This window comes from Podarcis pityusensis, assembly GCF_964106645.2.
Source record: "Podarcis pityusensis genome assembly, chromosome: 8".
Taxonomy (NCBI): domain Eukaryota; kingdom Metazoa; phylum Chordata; class Lepidosauria; order Squamata; family Lacertidae; genus Podarcis; species Podarcis pityusensis.
Genome location: NC_138033.1, coordinates 75,967,655 through 75,981,505, shown reverse-complemented (window position 1 = coordinate 75,981,505; position 13,851 = coordinate 75,967,655). Strand labels below are relative to the sequence as shown.

The 13,851-nt window shown below is 48.7% G+C and overlaps 1 protein-coding gene across 5 annotated transcripts in view; it reads right to left on the bottom strand.

Annotated features, from left to right (window-relative positions):
* The window catches only part of MTOR (mechanistic target of rapamycin kinase), a 49,522-nt gene that overhangs the window by 1,751 nt on the left and 33,920 nt on the right, over positions 1-13,851 (bottom strand). For all 5 annotated transcript variants that reach the window (XM_081017916.1, XM_081017919.1, XM_081017918.1 and 2 more), the window contains 3 exons: positions 7,354-7,496; positions 3,794-3,956; positions 3,151-3,296 (listed from right to left, as the gene is read on the bottom strand). In XM_081017916.1, coding sequence (XP_080874042.1) covers positions 3,151-3,296; positions 3,794-3,956; positions 7,354-7,496 — 452 coding nt within the window. The remainder of the gene's footprint in view (positions 1-3,150; positions 3,297-3,793; positions 3,957-7,353; positions 7,497-13,851) is intronic.

The window sequence follows — 13,851 nt, the reverse complement described above, 5'->3', positions numbered from 1 at the left end:
AGAAAAATAGACTAATAAAAAATAAGTTCAGGCACAATTCCAGTTGCTTGCGACAACTGAGCTTGTAAAGACATTTCTATTTAAACTGAATCCATTTCAATTTAAGATGGACTGAAACTAGGGTACCACCAGAGAGCACACGTCAAGAGCTAATAAACACCAGAATAATTATTCTGCAGATATAAGTGGCTTTTCAGGAAAGGTCCTTGAGGAAGTCAAGCTTTGATTCCAGCCTCTACTGGCTGGGGCTGATGGGAGTTGTAGTTCAGCAACATCTGGGAGGGCCAAATCTTCCCCAAACACATGTACTAATGAAAAAGCCCCCTCTGGATTTATTTATTTTTTTAAAGTTGAAAGCGAGCCACATTTCAATCTCCTTTCTTGTTGCACAAATGGTTATTAAGTCATCCTAGCTTCATGAAGCTTCCATGTTCCAAGGCAGTATACCAACAAATAGCAGCTGTTCCTGTGGAGCAAGAGCAGGGAGAGGACTGTGGCCTTCAGAGTAGCATATAGCTGGCCACTCTAGGCTAGGCGGGTTTTAATTTAAAACTGTTTTAGGGTTTAAGTTTGATTGTTTGATTATTTGATTGTTGTTAGCCGCCCTGAGCCCGGCTTCGGCTGGGGAGGGCGGGATATAAATAAAATTTATTATTTATTATTATTATAAGTTATTTGTATATCCTCCCAAGCAGAAAGAATGGGAACATAACTGGAAATAGTTAGCTCTGCCTGTAAGTAATGCACCTACTTTCTACCTCACCAATCCAAAGGAACACCAGGCACCTCTGAGACAGACCATTGGTCCATCAGTCCCAGCACTGTCTGCTCCACCCAGCAGTTTCTCTCAGGCAGTGGAACTGCAAGCTCAAGGTCCTTTTAACTGAGGCTGCTCAGGGATTTCAACCTGAACACCTTTGCATGCAGAGCACATGCTCTGCAAGATTCTTCCTTCTCTTCCCTGTTGAATTCTACAAGGGCAACACTCAGACGGAAGAGGAGGTATCTGACAGGCAGTGCCACCCCCTGGACTGGATGCAAGTAAGAAGGCAGGGCTGGCTGAGGGCAGAGTGAGGTTGATTGGGCACCACTCCATTTGCCCTAATGGACTAGCCTCTGCTGGTCTGTCTCTTTGATAGGGCAGCTTCATACGCTCCCGTGTTCATAGGCACATTGCAAGAAGAGGAAGCGCAGACATGGCCCTTTCAAAGAGCTATTCTTTCCCCCTGCCATTAAATCATCATCATTTAAACGCAGCTGCTCTTGTTCTTTCATTAGTTTCAAACACACCTCTTGCCTGCTCTCCAAGCTGACAATCTGTCATCAGCTGGGAATGACTGCCATGCAGCTCAGGAGAATTTCTGGAAATGCCAGCTGAGAAAAGTTGCCTCACTAATATCACTCTGACCATGGTATGGGAATTTACAAAGAGATGACTTTGTGGCTGGCTGACAGCAATAATAAACCCCAAATCCAGAGACCACAGAGACCCCAACCGGACAAAACTGTGTGGAAGTTATTGCTGGTTTGCTGGCTCAGAAACAAGGAAAGGGGGAACACAAACAAACACAGTGAGAGAGAGAGAGAGAGAGAGAGAGAGAGAGAGAGAGAGAGAGAGAGAGAGAGAACACAAAGTGTTTCTCAAAAACTGTGTCCCACACAAGCCAATGGACAAGCCAAACACAAACAGCCTGTCATTGCTTTGGCCAGGTATATCAGATGAACATTTAACAGCCTAGGATTTTTTTTTATCTCTCTCCCCTTACAAAGCAGAGGAATAAGTGGTATTTTGCTTGGTTTTCCTTCCAGAAAAGCAACAATTAGGTATCATAGATTAATGTGTTCTCAACACAGTATAGCATTCAGTGCTGAATAGCAGTCATCCCTCTCACTTCCTGCCTCCACAGGCTCAGAGGCAGACACAGTAGCTGCGGAAAGGGTGCCCAAGGATGCCCAGAATATTTCTGCACCTTGCCCTTGCCACACCATTGAAATGGACATTAGAAGCAGGCAAAAATGTTGGCTTGTAATTTGTTTGGAGGTGAGAGGGAAGAGGACTTTTGAGATGGGGAGAGGAGCAGAGAAGGGAGGAAAGACAGTGTGATCTATAGGAAACTGCAAATGAGTATTGTACTAAATGGATGGAAATAAATCTCTTTCTCTCTCTCTCATAATGGATTAGCCCATGGAGTGCAAGATCCAAACAAATAGGACAGGGAGAAAAGGTCAGAGTTGCTCATAGAGGCACCCAGCCTAGGCCCAGGCAGGAGCAAAGAAAAGAGGAAAGTCTGCATAATTTCTGGCAGTGAGTTGTACCATTTCTATTGTACTTGGCCCCAGGCATTTAAATACCAGATGATGGTATTTTAAGAAACAGGGAGGGTCAATTCCCGGAGTTTTTATGAGCTTATATTGTGCTGAAGTGCTTCTGCGGCTGTTGCCAGGCCAATCGATACTGAAATCTCTACTGATCCCCCCAAGCCACTGTGATGTGGGAGTCCAAGCACTTTATAAACTGCACAGCTATTTAGGGTATTTCTGTGTGTTCTAAAAAGGCAACAGCCAAATGTCTTCAAAATGTCCTTTATATAAAGTCTCTTGAAAGTCACTTAATTTTTTTGGCCAGGGATGATACACAGAGGGGAGACCTTCCTAGTGCCAAGATTTGCCTTAAAATGCTTTTGTCTAAGTGGAAAAAGGAACAGCTTTAGAGATACATGCCCCATCCTCCTAATAAAGTTTATGAAGCAACCACATTTTATGCCCTGAACCAGCTTTCACCAATGTGGCACGCTCCTGTGGTATAGACTACAAATCCCACCAGCCCCATACAGCACAGGCATTGGCTGCGGCTGATGGCAGCTGTAGTCCCAAACTTCTGGAAGGGTTGTATGCAAGTCCTGCACTAATGCAGCACAACATCTCATAATGCTAGCTTCATTCTCCATTTCTGTCATTGCACCACAAGCACCAATTTGAAAAAATAGCAAGGAAACATAGATACACACTTCAATACATAGACAAACACTTTGATAGTGTGCTACATAGGTAGAAGCTTACTATGTAGACAAACACGTTTGTTGAATGCTTTTTTTCCAGCTGCCAGGAACAGCATTTCTGACAAAGGAAGTTCAGAAGAAATGGCCCTACCTGATGAGAGACTCCAGGATTGCTGGGGTTGGGCCCTTCTGGAACTCCAGCTCCTTGTAGTGTAGCGCCTTGGCATATGCCCGGCATTTGGCTGCCCGCTCCCCCAGCAAGACAACGCCATTATCATCCCCCAAAGGCAGCGGCCCCTGAAAATACAGAAAGGAAGGCCAAAGAAAGTTCAGGACTCTGTCTTATAGATAGTAGGTGTGCCCAGGGGCAAGAACAACGTTGGAAAATGGACCTTTGGGAGATGGAGGGGCCATAGCTCAGTGGTAGAGCATCTTCTTTGCATGTAGAAGGTTCAATCTCTGGCATCTCCGGATAGGGATCAGAATGTCCCCTGGAGAGTGGCTGCCAAATAGTGTAGAGTCGTAGACAGTAATGAGCTATATGGACCCAGTGGTCTGACTCAGTATATGGCAGCTTTCTGTGACTGGGTCCCATCAAGCACTAGAGGCAAGGCGAGGTGAGATATAAGCAGTCTACAGCAGAAGCAGCAAGAGGCAAACAAGGCAATGGAAGCAGGACTGAAGGACATAAAAGCCATCCTCCTCACTGGTTGGTTTTCAAGGCTGATGTAAGTAGATAATCTCTTCCCCCATCCCCTCCGCTCCCCCAAAGGGTCCTTCAATGGCATCTTTACCTTGTCACTGTGCTCCATGAACTCTGCCAAGTTCAAAAGGGTCTGGGTGACCTCTGCTATATCTTGAGAAGTCAATGCCAATTCAATGCTGCGGATCAGCTCATCCTGCTGGTCTTCGTTGAGTTCAGACCAGCATGAAACAAATGCGGCATTAAAAAGATCTCTGGGAAGGGAGAAGAAGAGGGAAAGAGTGATGTGGCATTAAGCAAGCAAGTCATTAGTCTCCTTATAGTAAGTTAAGGAGTAAAGAATGGAGTAAGCCCCGCTATTCCACAGGCCTAGAGTTGCAAATGTCAACAAACCCTGTTCACTAGAAAGGCCACCCAAAACAATGGAATGTTACTCAAGTTTTTTTGTTTTTTAAAAAACATAAAGCAGGATTTCTGGACTGAGTCACAGCACCTGCTGCTTCAGCAGTCTATCCGAAATTGATATTGGTCTCAGAGATCCAATGAAAGAGCCTATGTATTTCTTGGAGCAGGGTTAGCTTGAAAAGGCTAGAAAGGGATATTGCTGAATTACTAGAGAAATTAGGATCCAAACCCACAAGAGACAACAGGATTACAGCCTTAACAGATGCAGAATCAGCTGTGGATACAACTGTGGAATGGGTCTGAGGTTATCTGGGGACAAAATTAGGAGTATAATGAGACTTCTAAAGCAGAGATGGGGAATCTGTGGCTCTCCAGGATACAGCTGCACTCACATTCCCATCATCTCTAACCACCTGCAATGCTGACTTGGGTTGATGGACTCCAACTCCCTTTTGGAAAGGCTGCAGGGGTTCCACCCCTGGTCTAAAAATGCAGCCCTGAATTTGCTGTCAGGGAGGCCTCTTGCTGCTGAAGCGCATAGCTAACCTATGTAACTCACTCACACAGGAGGCAGTGATGGCCACCAAGCAAGATGGGCTTAAAAGAGGATTAGACAAATTCATAGACGCCAAGGCTATTTGATGCCTGGCGTGCTCTGGTCCATGGGGTAACAAAGAGTCGGACACGACTAAACGACTAAACAACAACAACAGCTATGATAGCTCGGACGCGGGTGGCGCTGTGGGTTAAACCACAGAGCCTAGGACTTGCTGATCAGAAAGTTGGCGGTTCGAATCCCCGCGACGGGGTGAGCTCCCGTTGCTCGGCCCCAGCTCCTGCCAACCTAGCAGTTTGAAAGCACATCAAAGTGCAAGTAGATAAATAGGTACTGCTCCGGTGGGAAGGTAAACGGCGTTTCCGTGCACTGCTCTGGTTCGCCAGAAGCAGCTTAGTCATGCTGGCCACATGACCCAGAAGCTGTATGCCGGCTCCCTCGGCCAATAAAGCGAGATGAGCGCCGCAACCCCAGAGTCGGCCACAACTGGACCTAATGGTCAGGGGTCCCTTTACCGTTACTTTTTTAGCTATGATAGCTAAGCTCTGCTCCCACAACTTGTAGCAATAAGGCTTCTGAATACCAGTTTCTGGAAACCACGAGGGGGCGAGTGGGTAGAGTGCTCTTGTTCTCATGTCCCACTTGTGCATTTCCCACAGGCCTCTGGTTTGCCACAGTCATAAAAGGATGCTGGACTAAGAAGGGCCACTGGCTTGATCTTGTATGCTCTTATATTCTACAGCTCCAGGTACATGCAGGATCGAATGATAGAATTTTATCATTTGCATACATAAGAAACAGGACATCTAAAACAAATATAAACAATTTTATGCTTTGCCTCTGGACTGATCACCAGCAACTCCACTTTAAAGGTGATCAGGCTGAGAATGGGCTTTGCCTGAGACCTAAAGAGAATGACAATCCAAGCCAGTATAAGGCAACTTTGTGCCTGTTCTGAGCTCTTATTTGTACCCGCAGTAGCCGCCATAAAGTATTTTTCACTGCACCTAACCTGTTTGCCATCTAAGTAGATGTTCTCCCACAACAGCATGGAGATGAAACTAACAATTGCCAGTCGCAAGGGCTGTGTATGCTACATGCAGGATCAGAAGCAGCAGAATCTCTGAATGGGCTGGCTTCCCATTAAGTGATCTGGTTGGCCACTGTGAAAAACAGGCTGTTGGACTAGATGAGCCTTTGGCCTGATCCAGCAGCTAGGCTCTTCTAATGTTCTTACAGTGAAGGGACTGTTTCTGGGGTGAAGAGCCAACAACCTCACAGCTATTCGTAAGGCAATCCGCCCAGAAATATATGAAACTGGTCACCCAATGGGACCTTACGCCAAGAAACAGATGCCTGTGGCAAAGACGGCTGGCAGGGAAGGAGGCCTCCGTTCTGAAGGTCAGAGGTGAGAGGCGCCAACATGACTAATTGTTTCCATTTCCCTTTTAGGTAACAGGCTGGCTCTGTGCTTATGGCTCTTGAGATTCCTGTCCTCAATGTGCAGGGGATCTCTGCTTGATCCCTCCTGCCTGTCCCCTCCACACCACTGTTTTTCAGCTTCTCTGGTTCTCCAGAAACCACAAAGAAGTCAGTAGTTTTCTCTGTGTTCGGAGACAGGACACCCTTGCATAGCAGATGCTGAGAACTAAAGCAAAAGAGGACTATTGCCTTCACACCCTGCTTGGTCACAGTGAGAAACAGCCTACTGAAGTAGAAAGACCCTCGGCCGAAATCAGCGAGACTCTCCTTACATTCTTCTCGAACCGATCCCCCGAGAGGGAGTCCCATCCTGCTGCTACTTTTCATTCCCTGTCTCAGGATCGAACAATGGGACCAGACCAACTGGTGCCCTCTAGGGTGAAAGTGGGCTGACTTGTCTGCATTAGAACGCTGAATGGGACACACAGAGAATAGCTTCCTTCTCAAACACGGGCAAATTTCTTCACTTCTCTTAAGACGGCTAAAGGCGGCCTCATCTGGATTTGAACACTCAATCCAATAAATGTTGGAACTCCTTAATTCTGTGAACCACAAGGCAGCTTAGAGGTTAAAGTGAGACTTTGCGGGAGGATTATCTCCTCCGCCGCCTCCATCCAATCCTGCCTGCCACACACATGCAGTTACAGCATTGATTGTGGCAACAGTTCTCGAGTTCCTTCTGCTAGAAATATGTATAGAAACCTCCAACTCTCTCAAAGCAATTAAATTAGTGAGAAAAGTCCACCAGTTGTTACACACACACACACATACACACACACTAGTGTGATCCAGAGCATTGGGAAAGATTAGGGCAACTTTGATAGCAGCAGTGTCACAGAAGGATGGAAGAGCCTTTATTGGAGACATCATGCCCTCAAACTAATTTCACTGCATTTTACAGCACCTTTTCCGTTTACTATTATATGCTGGAAATAGAAGAAGACGTATTAAAAAAAGAAAGCAGCCGGCGGGGGGCGGGTTTCCTGTCTGTGATCTCTTTAAAAAACCCAAAACACCTGAAGGAGCTGCCAGTCCAGGGGGACGGTGGGGAAGTTGGCTATGAAATCAGATTCCCAAATGGTTTTATTTGCCCCCGGACAGCAGTTAAAAGCTCTTTCCACGAATGCCTTTGCCCTTCTATTTCCACCTCTTTTATGGCACTTGGCTTCAGCGGATGCACAGTTAGGAGAGGCAGGAAATGCCAGTACCTGGCCATAGGGTTGTAGGCCTGGGCCAAGGCCCAGCATGAGCGCAGGGATGGCGATGAGGAATCCTTCAGCAGCTCCAAGCTCAGTCGTCGCAGCCACTCCAGCCAGTCATCTTTGGAAACTCTCCGTGCTGCTCCCCAGGCCTGATGGAACGCACACAAAGGACAATTTCATTGCACCGTGTTAAAAAATAAACACAAAAAGCCCCAGATCAAATCAGCTACGGAGTGGGCCACAACTCCATTGTTTTCTCCCCCTCCAGCTATTAAAATTCCAAAACAATTTAGCTAAGTGCAAAGCGTAAACAGCTAAATGCATGTCTTGGCTCAGAAGTATAATGAACTTATCATGCTTTTAATTAAGGTTAAATAGACAGCTTAGACAGCACTTGTTTTCCATCCAACAGGCCTCAGGTTCAATGCATGGCCTACCTCCAGTCTGGGAAAGACCCTCCTCTGCCCGAGATCCTGGGAAGCCACTGTCCACCAGGACAGAAAGTACTAGGCTAGATGGCCACATAGTCTGACCTAGCAGAAGGCAGCACCCAATACAGTTCTCTTACATTAAGCAAGAAAAAAGGAGAGAGAAATATATCCCAAGCAACAGTTTTGGAAGCAATTTGATTTTTTTTGCATGTACGAGCATGTTATGCTTAATTGGCTGTCATTGCTTTCTGAGAATTTAAAAGCAACCAAGCGACTAGGATGCCAACTACAGGTTTTTGTTCCATGTGATACTTTATACAGAATGAGTGTGAGTAGATGACCCAATCACATCCAATGCACATTTGGCAAAATTGCCTAATCCACCAGCAGAGATGTGGTGCCCACTTCCCCCAAATTATGCAGAGATACAGCAGGTGGCTTCTATGGCTGCCACTTTTGGCTCATAACCTGTTTTTCTTCTTGGTACAAACACATGCACACAAATATGGGCGATGGTTACATAATTAAAAAAACTAATTTTGTAAACAATGAATGAATGAATGCCTTGCATGCCACACATGAGAAAAACTTATTCAGGGTTTATTTTGTAAGGTACAACAATCACAGGGTTGCCCTACTAATTTCATAAAAAGGCATCCATTCCACAGGTGATGTTTCTATACTTTTAGTAGCTCGAGAGAGCACCGCAAACACAGGCACTTCCTTTTAGATCTGGCCAAGGACTACACTTTGATCATACCTGTGATGGGACGATGAGCTGCTTGTGTGTAAAATCCTAGTCCCTCAGAGTTTGGTCAAGTTTGCAAACCTCTGTCTGTAACGGAGCCCCTTAAACATGGCTCCGTCAGTCGCTGGCAGATTCCGACAGTGGTTGCTTTCGGAATCGCTTCCAACATAAAAGCTCCTTAACGGAAACACGTCTTCTGGACTCTCTGCGTGACAGTTTCCGGCGAGGAGTGGGTGTCCCTACAGGAGGTCCTGAAACCTCCCCACTGTTTTCGCTGGAAGTGTCTCTGAGCCATCCCTCCAGCTCCCTTTCCCTCAGCTCAGCTCCTCTCCCCCTACTGGTTCCCTCTTCAGCTGCTGAGTCTCTCCCAACCTGTGTGAGCCCTTTCACTTCCCTTCCTTCCGATGGCAGTTCCCTGACATCCACCTCCCCTCCAGGGCCCCCTTCATCCCCTCTCGCCCCCTCCTCTACGGGCGGTGAGGAGGCAAAACCCCGGAATGAACTTCCTTCATCTTCCGATGTCCCGAACACTTCTCTCCACCTGTTGCGGTTCCTGGTCTCGAAGTACTCCTCCTCCTCAGAGTCCATCTCCCCTTCCCCTTCCGATTCCGAGAATCCTTCCAACTCCTCCTCCTCATCGGTGGTCCCAAAGTATTCCCTCCGGAACCTCTCCACAGGCTGAGGTTTCCTTGGGAACCTTTGATGGAACGTTTCTATTAATACCTCGTCATTGATATCTTCTGCCATTACCCAAGTGTTTTCTGACTCCGGTTCTCCTTCCCACGCTACCAAATACTCCACCTGATCCCCCTTCCACCTGGCGTCGAGGATTTCTGCCACATGGCTGCTGCATTCCCTTTCTTCTATGACCGGTCCCCGAGTGGCCATCCCTTCTCGTCCCCCCTCATACGGTGACAGTAACGACCTGTGAAATACTGGGTGCAGTTTCATGTGGTTGGGTAACCGGAGCCTGAAAGCCACTGGGTTGACCTGTTGAATGACCTCAAAGGGACCCAATCTCCTGGGTCTTAATTTCTTACAACCTCCTTTGAACGGCAACCCTTGGGTTGACAGCCACACCCTATCTCCCACCCTTATGGTTTCACCTTCCCTTCGGTTCTTGTCTGCCTGCCTCTTGTATTCTTCCTTCGCCCTTTCTAAGTTGAGTTGGAGCTGACGATGGATTGCTTCCATTTCTTCTACAAAATGCTCGGCTGCCGGGACACCCCATCTCTCCCCTTCTCCCCCTGGGAAAGCCCTGGGATGACACCCATAATTAGCCAAGAAGGGGCTCATCCCTGTGGACACATTCTCGGCATTGTTGTAGGCAAATTCCGCCAGCGCCAACTTTTCTACCCAGTCATTCTCTCTGTCATTGACATAACACCTCAGGTATTGCTGGAGGACCCCGTTTGCTCTTTCCGCCTGCCCGTTGGTTTCAGGGTGCCGGGCAGTCGAAAAGTTGACCTCCACCTGCAGTAAGCTCATGAGCTTCCTCCAGAACCTGGAAGTAAATTGTTTTCCTCGGTCTGAGACCACCCTCAATGGCACCCCGTGCAACCTAAAAATGTGTTCTACAAATAACTTCGCTGTCTCTTCCGCCGTGACTGCATGCGAGCAGGCTACAAAGTGGCACATCTTTGTTAGTAGGTCTACCACCACCATGATGGCTGTTTTCCCCTTGGACTTCGGCAGATCAGTCATAAAATCTATCGACACTGCCTCCCAAGGTCGTTCTGGGGTTGGTAAGGGTTCTAATAGCCCCGCCGGTGCCCGCCTCTCCCCTTTGGCTCGCTGGCATTGCTCACACCCTCTTACATACTCCCGTACATCTTCCCTCACCTTAGGCCACCAAAATTCCCTGGTGACCAACCACCTGGTTTTGTGTTGTCCAAAATGCCCCGCCGTGGGGCTGTCGTGCAACTGCTTGAGTACCCTCCCCCTTAAGTCTCCTTCAGGGATATACAGTGCCCCTTTGTAATACAAAGCTCCATTTCTTTCCTCGAAACCCCCTGGTTCCTCTCCCTCACCCCTAAGACCTCTGAGCTTATTCTGGGCGTATTCATCATTCTCTGTTTCCTCTACCAGTTCTCTTTGTCCCACCAATGCCGCCCCACACACCCAGCGGTCCTCTGGAATGACATGTCTCTCTTCGGGTGCTCCCTCCCCCTCCAAATATTCAGGTTTGCGTGAGAGAGCGTCCGCCCTAATGTTCTCTGGGCCTGGCACGTAACAAATCTCAAAGTTAAATTTGGAGAACTCCTGGGCCCATCTCACTTGCCGTTGGTTGAGCACTCGTGCCGTCCTCCAATACTCTAGGTTCTTGTGGTCAGTGCACACTTGCACCTTATGTTGTGCGCCAATTAGCAGGTGCCTCCATCTCCGGAACGCCTCATGAATGGCTAGTAGTTCTCGGTCATACACCGTGTAGTTCCTCTCGGATTTGTTCAGCTTTCGCGAAAAAAAGGCACACGGTCTCCACTCTGACTCCTCCTTCCCTGGCTGCAGAAGCACCGCCCCAATAGCTCTGTCTGATGCGTCAGTTTCCACTCTCATCGGTTTTTGTAAATCCACATGCAGTTGTTGTTGTTCCGAGGCGAAGGCCCTTTTTAGTTCCTCAAATGCTCGCTCCGCCTCCTCAGTCCAAACGAACTTCTTCTTACTGCTGAGACAGTCCGTAATGGGCGCCGTCAGGTGGGCAAAGTTTCGGATGAACTTACGATAGAAGTTCCCAAATCCTAGGAACCTCTGCACATCCTTCCTTGTTTTGGGTGTTTTCCATTCCAGCACCGCCTGGACCTTGCCGGGATCCATGGCCAATCCCTTGTCTGACAGGCGATACCCCAGGAATTCCACCTCCTTGGTATGAAACTGACACTTCTCCAGTTTCACCCACAGCTGGTTGGCTTGCAGCCTGCTCAACACTTCTCTGACGTCTCTCACATGCTGCTCCTCATTCTCAGAATACACCAACACGTCGTCTAAGAAGGCCACACAATTCTTGTAAAGCAAAGGCCCCAGGACGTGGTTCATAAACGATTGAAAGCACGCGGAGCCTCCTTGTAGGCCGAAGGGCATAACTAAATATTCAAATGCCCCCAAAGGGGTGAACATGGTGGTTTTCCATTCATCCCCCTTCCTTATTCGTATCAGGTTGTACGCCCCCCTTAGGTCCAGTTTAGTAAAAATCTTTCCCTTCCTGACCCTTGTCAAAATGTCGTCAATCCTGGGCATAGGGAAAGCCACTGGTTCTGACACTGCATTTAAGGCCCTGAAGTCACACACAAGCCTCGGCTTGTTCGTGTTTTTTTTATCCACAAAAAACACTGGGCTGCCCCCCACCGCCCTGGACTCTCTGATGAACCCTCTCTTCAGGTTCTTGTCAATGAACTCTCTTAGCTCCTGCATCTCTCTGTCTGACATGGCGTACAGCTTGCCTACAGGGAGCTGTGCCCCAGGGAGTAAATTGATTTGACAGTCAAAGGGTCTATGCGGGGGTAGTTGGTCAGCTTCCCTTTCGCTGAAGACGTCGCGGAGATCTGCGTATTGTCGTGGTACCTTCACGTTCTCCGTTACTTCAGTCCCTGCTAGGGTGGCTTGGGCCCCTGCCAAACCCTTTCCCTCTTTGCAGTGTTCTAAGCAATGTGCTGAACCAAAAGAAACCACTCTCTGATGCCAGCCCACCAGCGGATCATGTAACGCTAGCCAGCTCATCCCCAATATAATGGGAGCTCCTCCCAAGGTGGCCACATTAAACGCTATCAGTTCGGTGTGCCTTGCCACCTTCATTATCATTGGGACGGTCTGCAAGCTGACTTCTCCTCCCAACAGCTCCCTGCCATCGATCGTGGTCACCTGCAGGGGGTTGCTTAAAGGGATCGTCTGTATCTGGTGTTCAGCTGCAAACTCTTTGCTCATGAAATTGCAGGAGCTGCCTGAGTCCAACAGCGCCTTTATCTTTAGAGGGTGTCCGTTTGGCAGCTCTAGCGCCACTTCTATCACTAGGGCGGGTTTAGGAGGTTCTGGCGTGGGCACTTTCACTGCTCTTTGGCCTGGCTGCTGTGCCCCGACGGTGGCAGCCAGGCGTTGGCTTTTACTTGCTTCGGTATTTCTTCCTCTCTTCCCTCCACAGCTCCTACCATCCCTTGCCATTCCTTCCTCTGGGGGCAGACTCTGGCAAAGTGACCTGGCTGTTGGCAGAGATAGCATTTCCGGGCGCCTTTTCCCTCCTTCTTTCCCCCCTCACTGGGCTTTGAAACTGCGCGCGCGCGCGCTGTTCCGATTTCCATCGGCTCTGCCGGCGGGAAAGTTGGCTCTGGAATGTCTGGAATGCGGAACTCCTTCCAACGTTCCCCCTTCCCTTCCCGCCTCTCCAATGCTCTCGCCTCCTGGCGCGCTCCTATGGTCAGCGCTGATTTGGTCAGCTGGTCCATAGACTCCGCCCTGGGCGCCCGGGAAAGTTCGTCTTTCACAGCCGAAGAAAGCCCTTCTTCAAAGAGCATTTGAATGGGTTCCGCCGATAGATCCCACCCCAATTTATGGATCAACATGGTGAACTCAGTCCAGTACTCACGGACAGATCGGCTCCCCTGTTTGCAAGCCATTAACTGTCTGCGGACCACTCCCTGTTCAATATCGCTGGAAAACATCAGATCCATGGCGCGAAAGAACTTCATCGTGTCCTTTAGGACGTCACTATTCGCTGCCATCAGGGGTCTAACCCAGTCTCTCGCCCCCTTTTCAAGATGCCCAATCACGAAAGCCACTCGTGATTCCTCGTCAGGGAATTCATCAAACTGCAGATTGAGGGCATATTGCATCTCTGTCCGAAAGCCATGATAGTCTTTGGGCTCCCCCCCAAACTTCTGCACCAATCCTGGTACCTTTCTGACGAGCTGGGTGTCTTTCCCCTTTTTGTCTGCATCCTGAGCCCTCCTCTCCTCAAGCCTCGCCGTCTGCAGCGCTAGCTGGACCTCCAACACCCGGTACCTTTCTTCCAGGCTTGGACCCGCTCCAGCTCCTGCTTCTCCGGTTCCGGCTGGGTTGCTCATGATGCCTTCTCCTGCACAAGCTGCTCACGAAGACTGTCGGAATGCTGTGATGGGACGATGAGCTGCTTGTGTGTAAAATCCTAGTCCCTCAGAGTTTGGTCAAGTTTGCAAACCTCTGTCTGTAACGGAGCCCCTTAAACATGGCTCCGTCAGTCGCTGGCAGATTCCGACAGTGGTTGCTTTCGGAATCGCTTCCAACATAAAAGCTCCTTAACGGAAACACGTCTTCTGGACTCTCTGCGTGACAGTTTCCGGCGAGGAGTGGGTGTCCCTA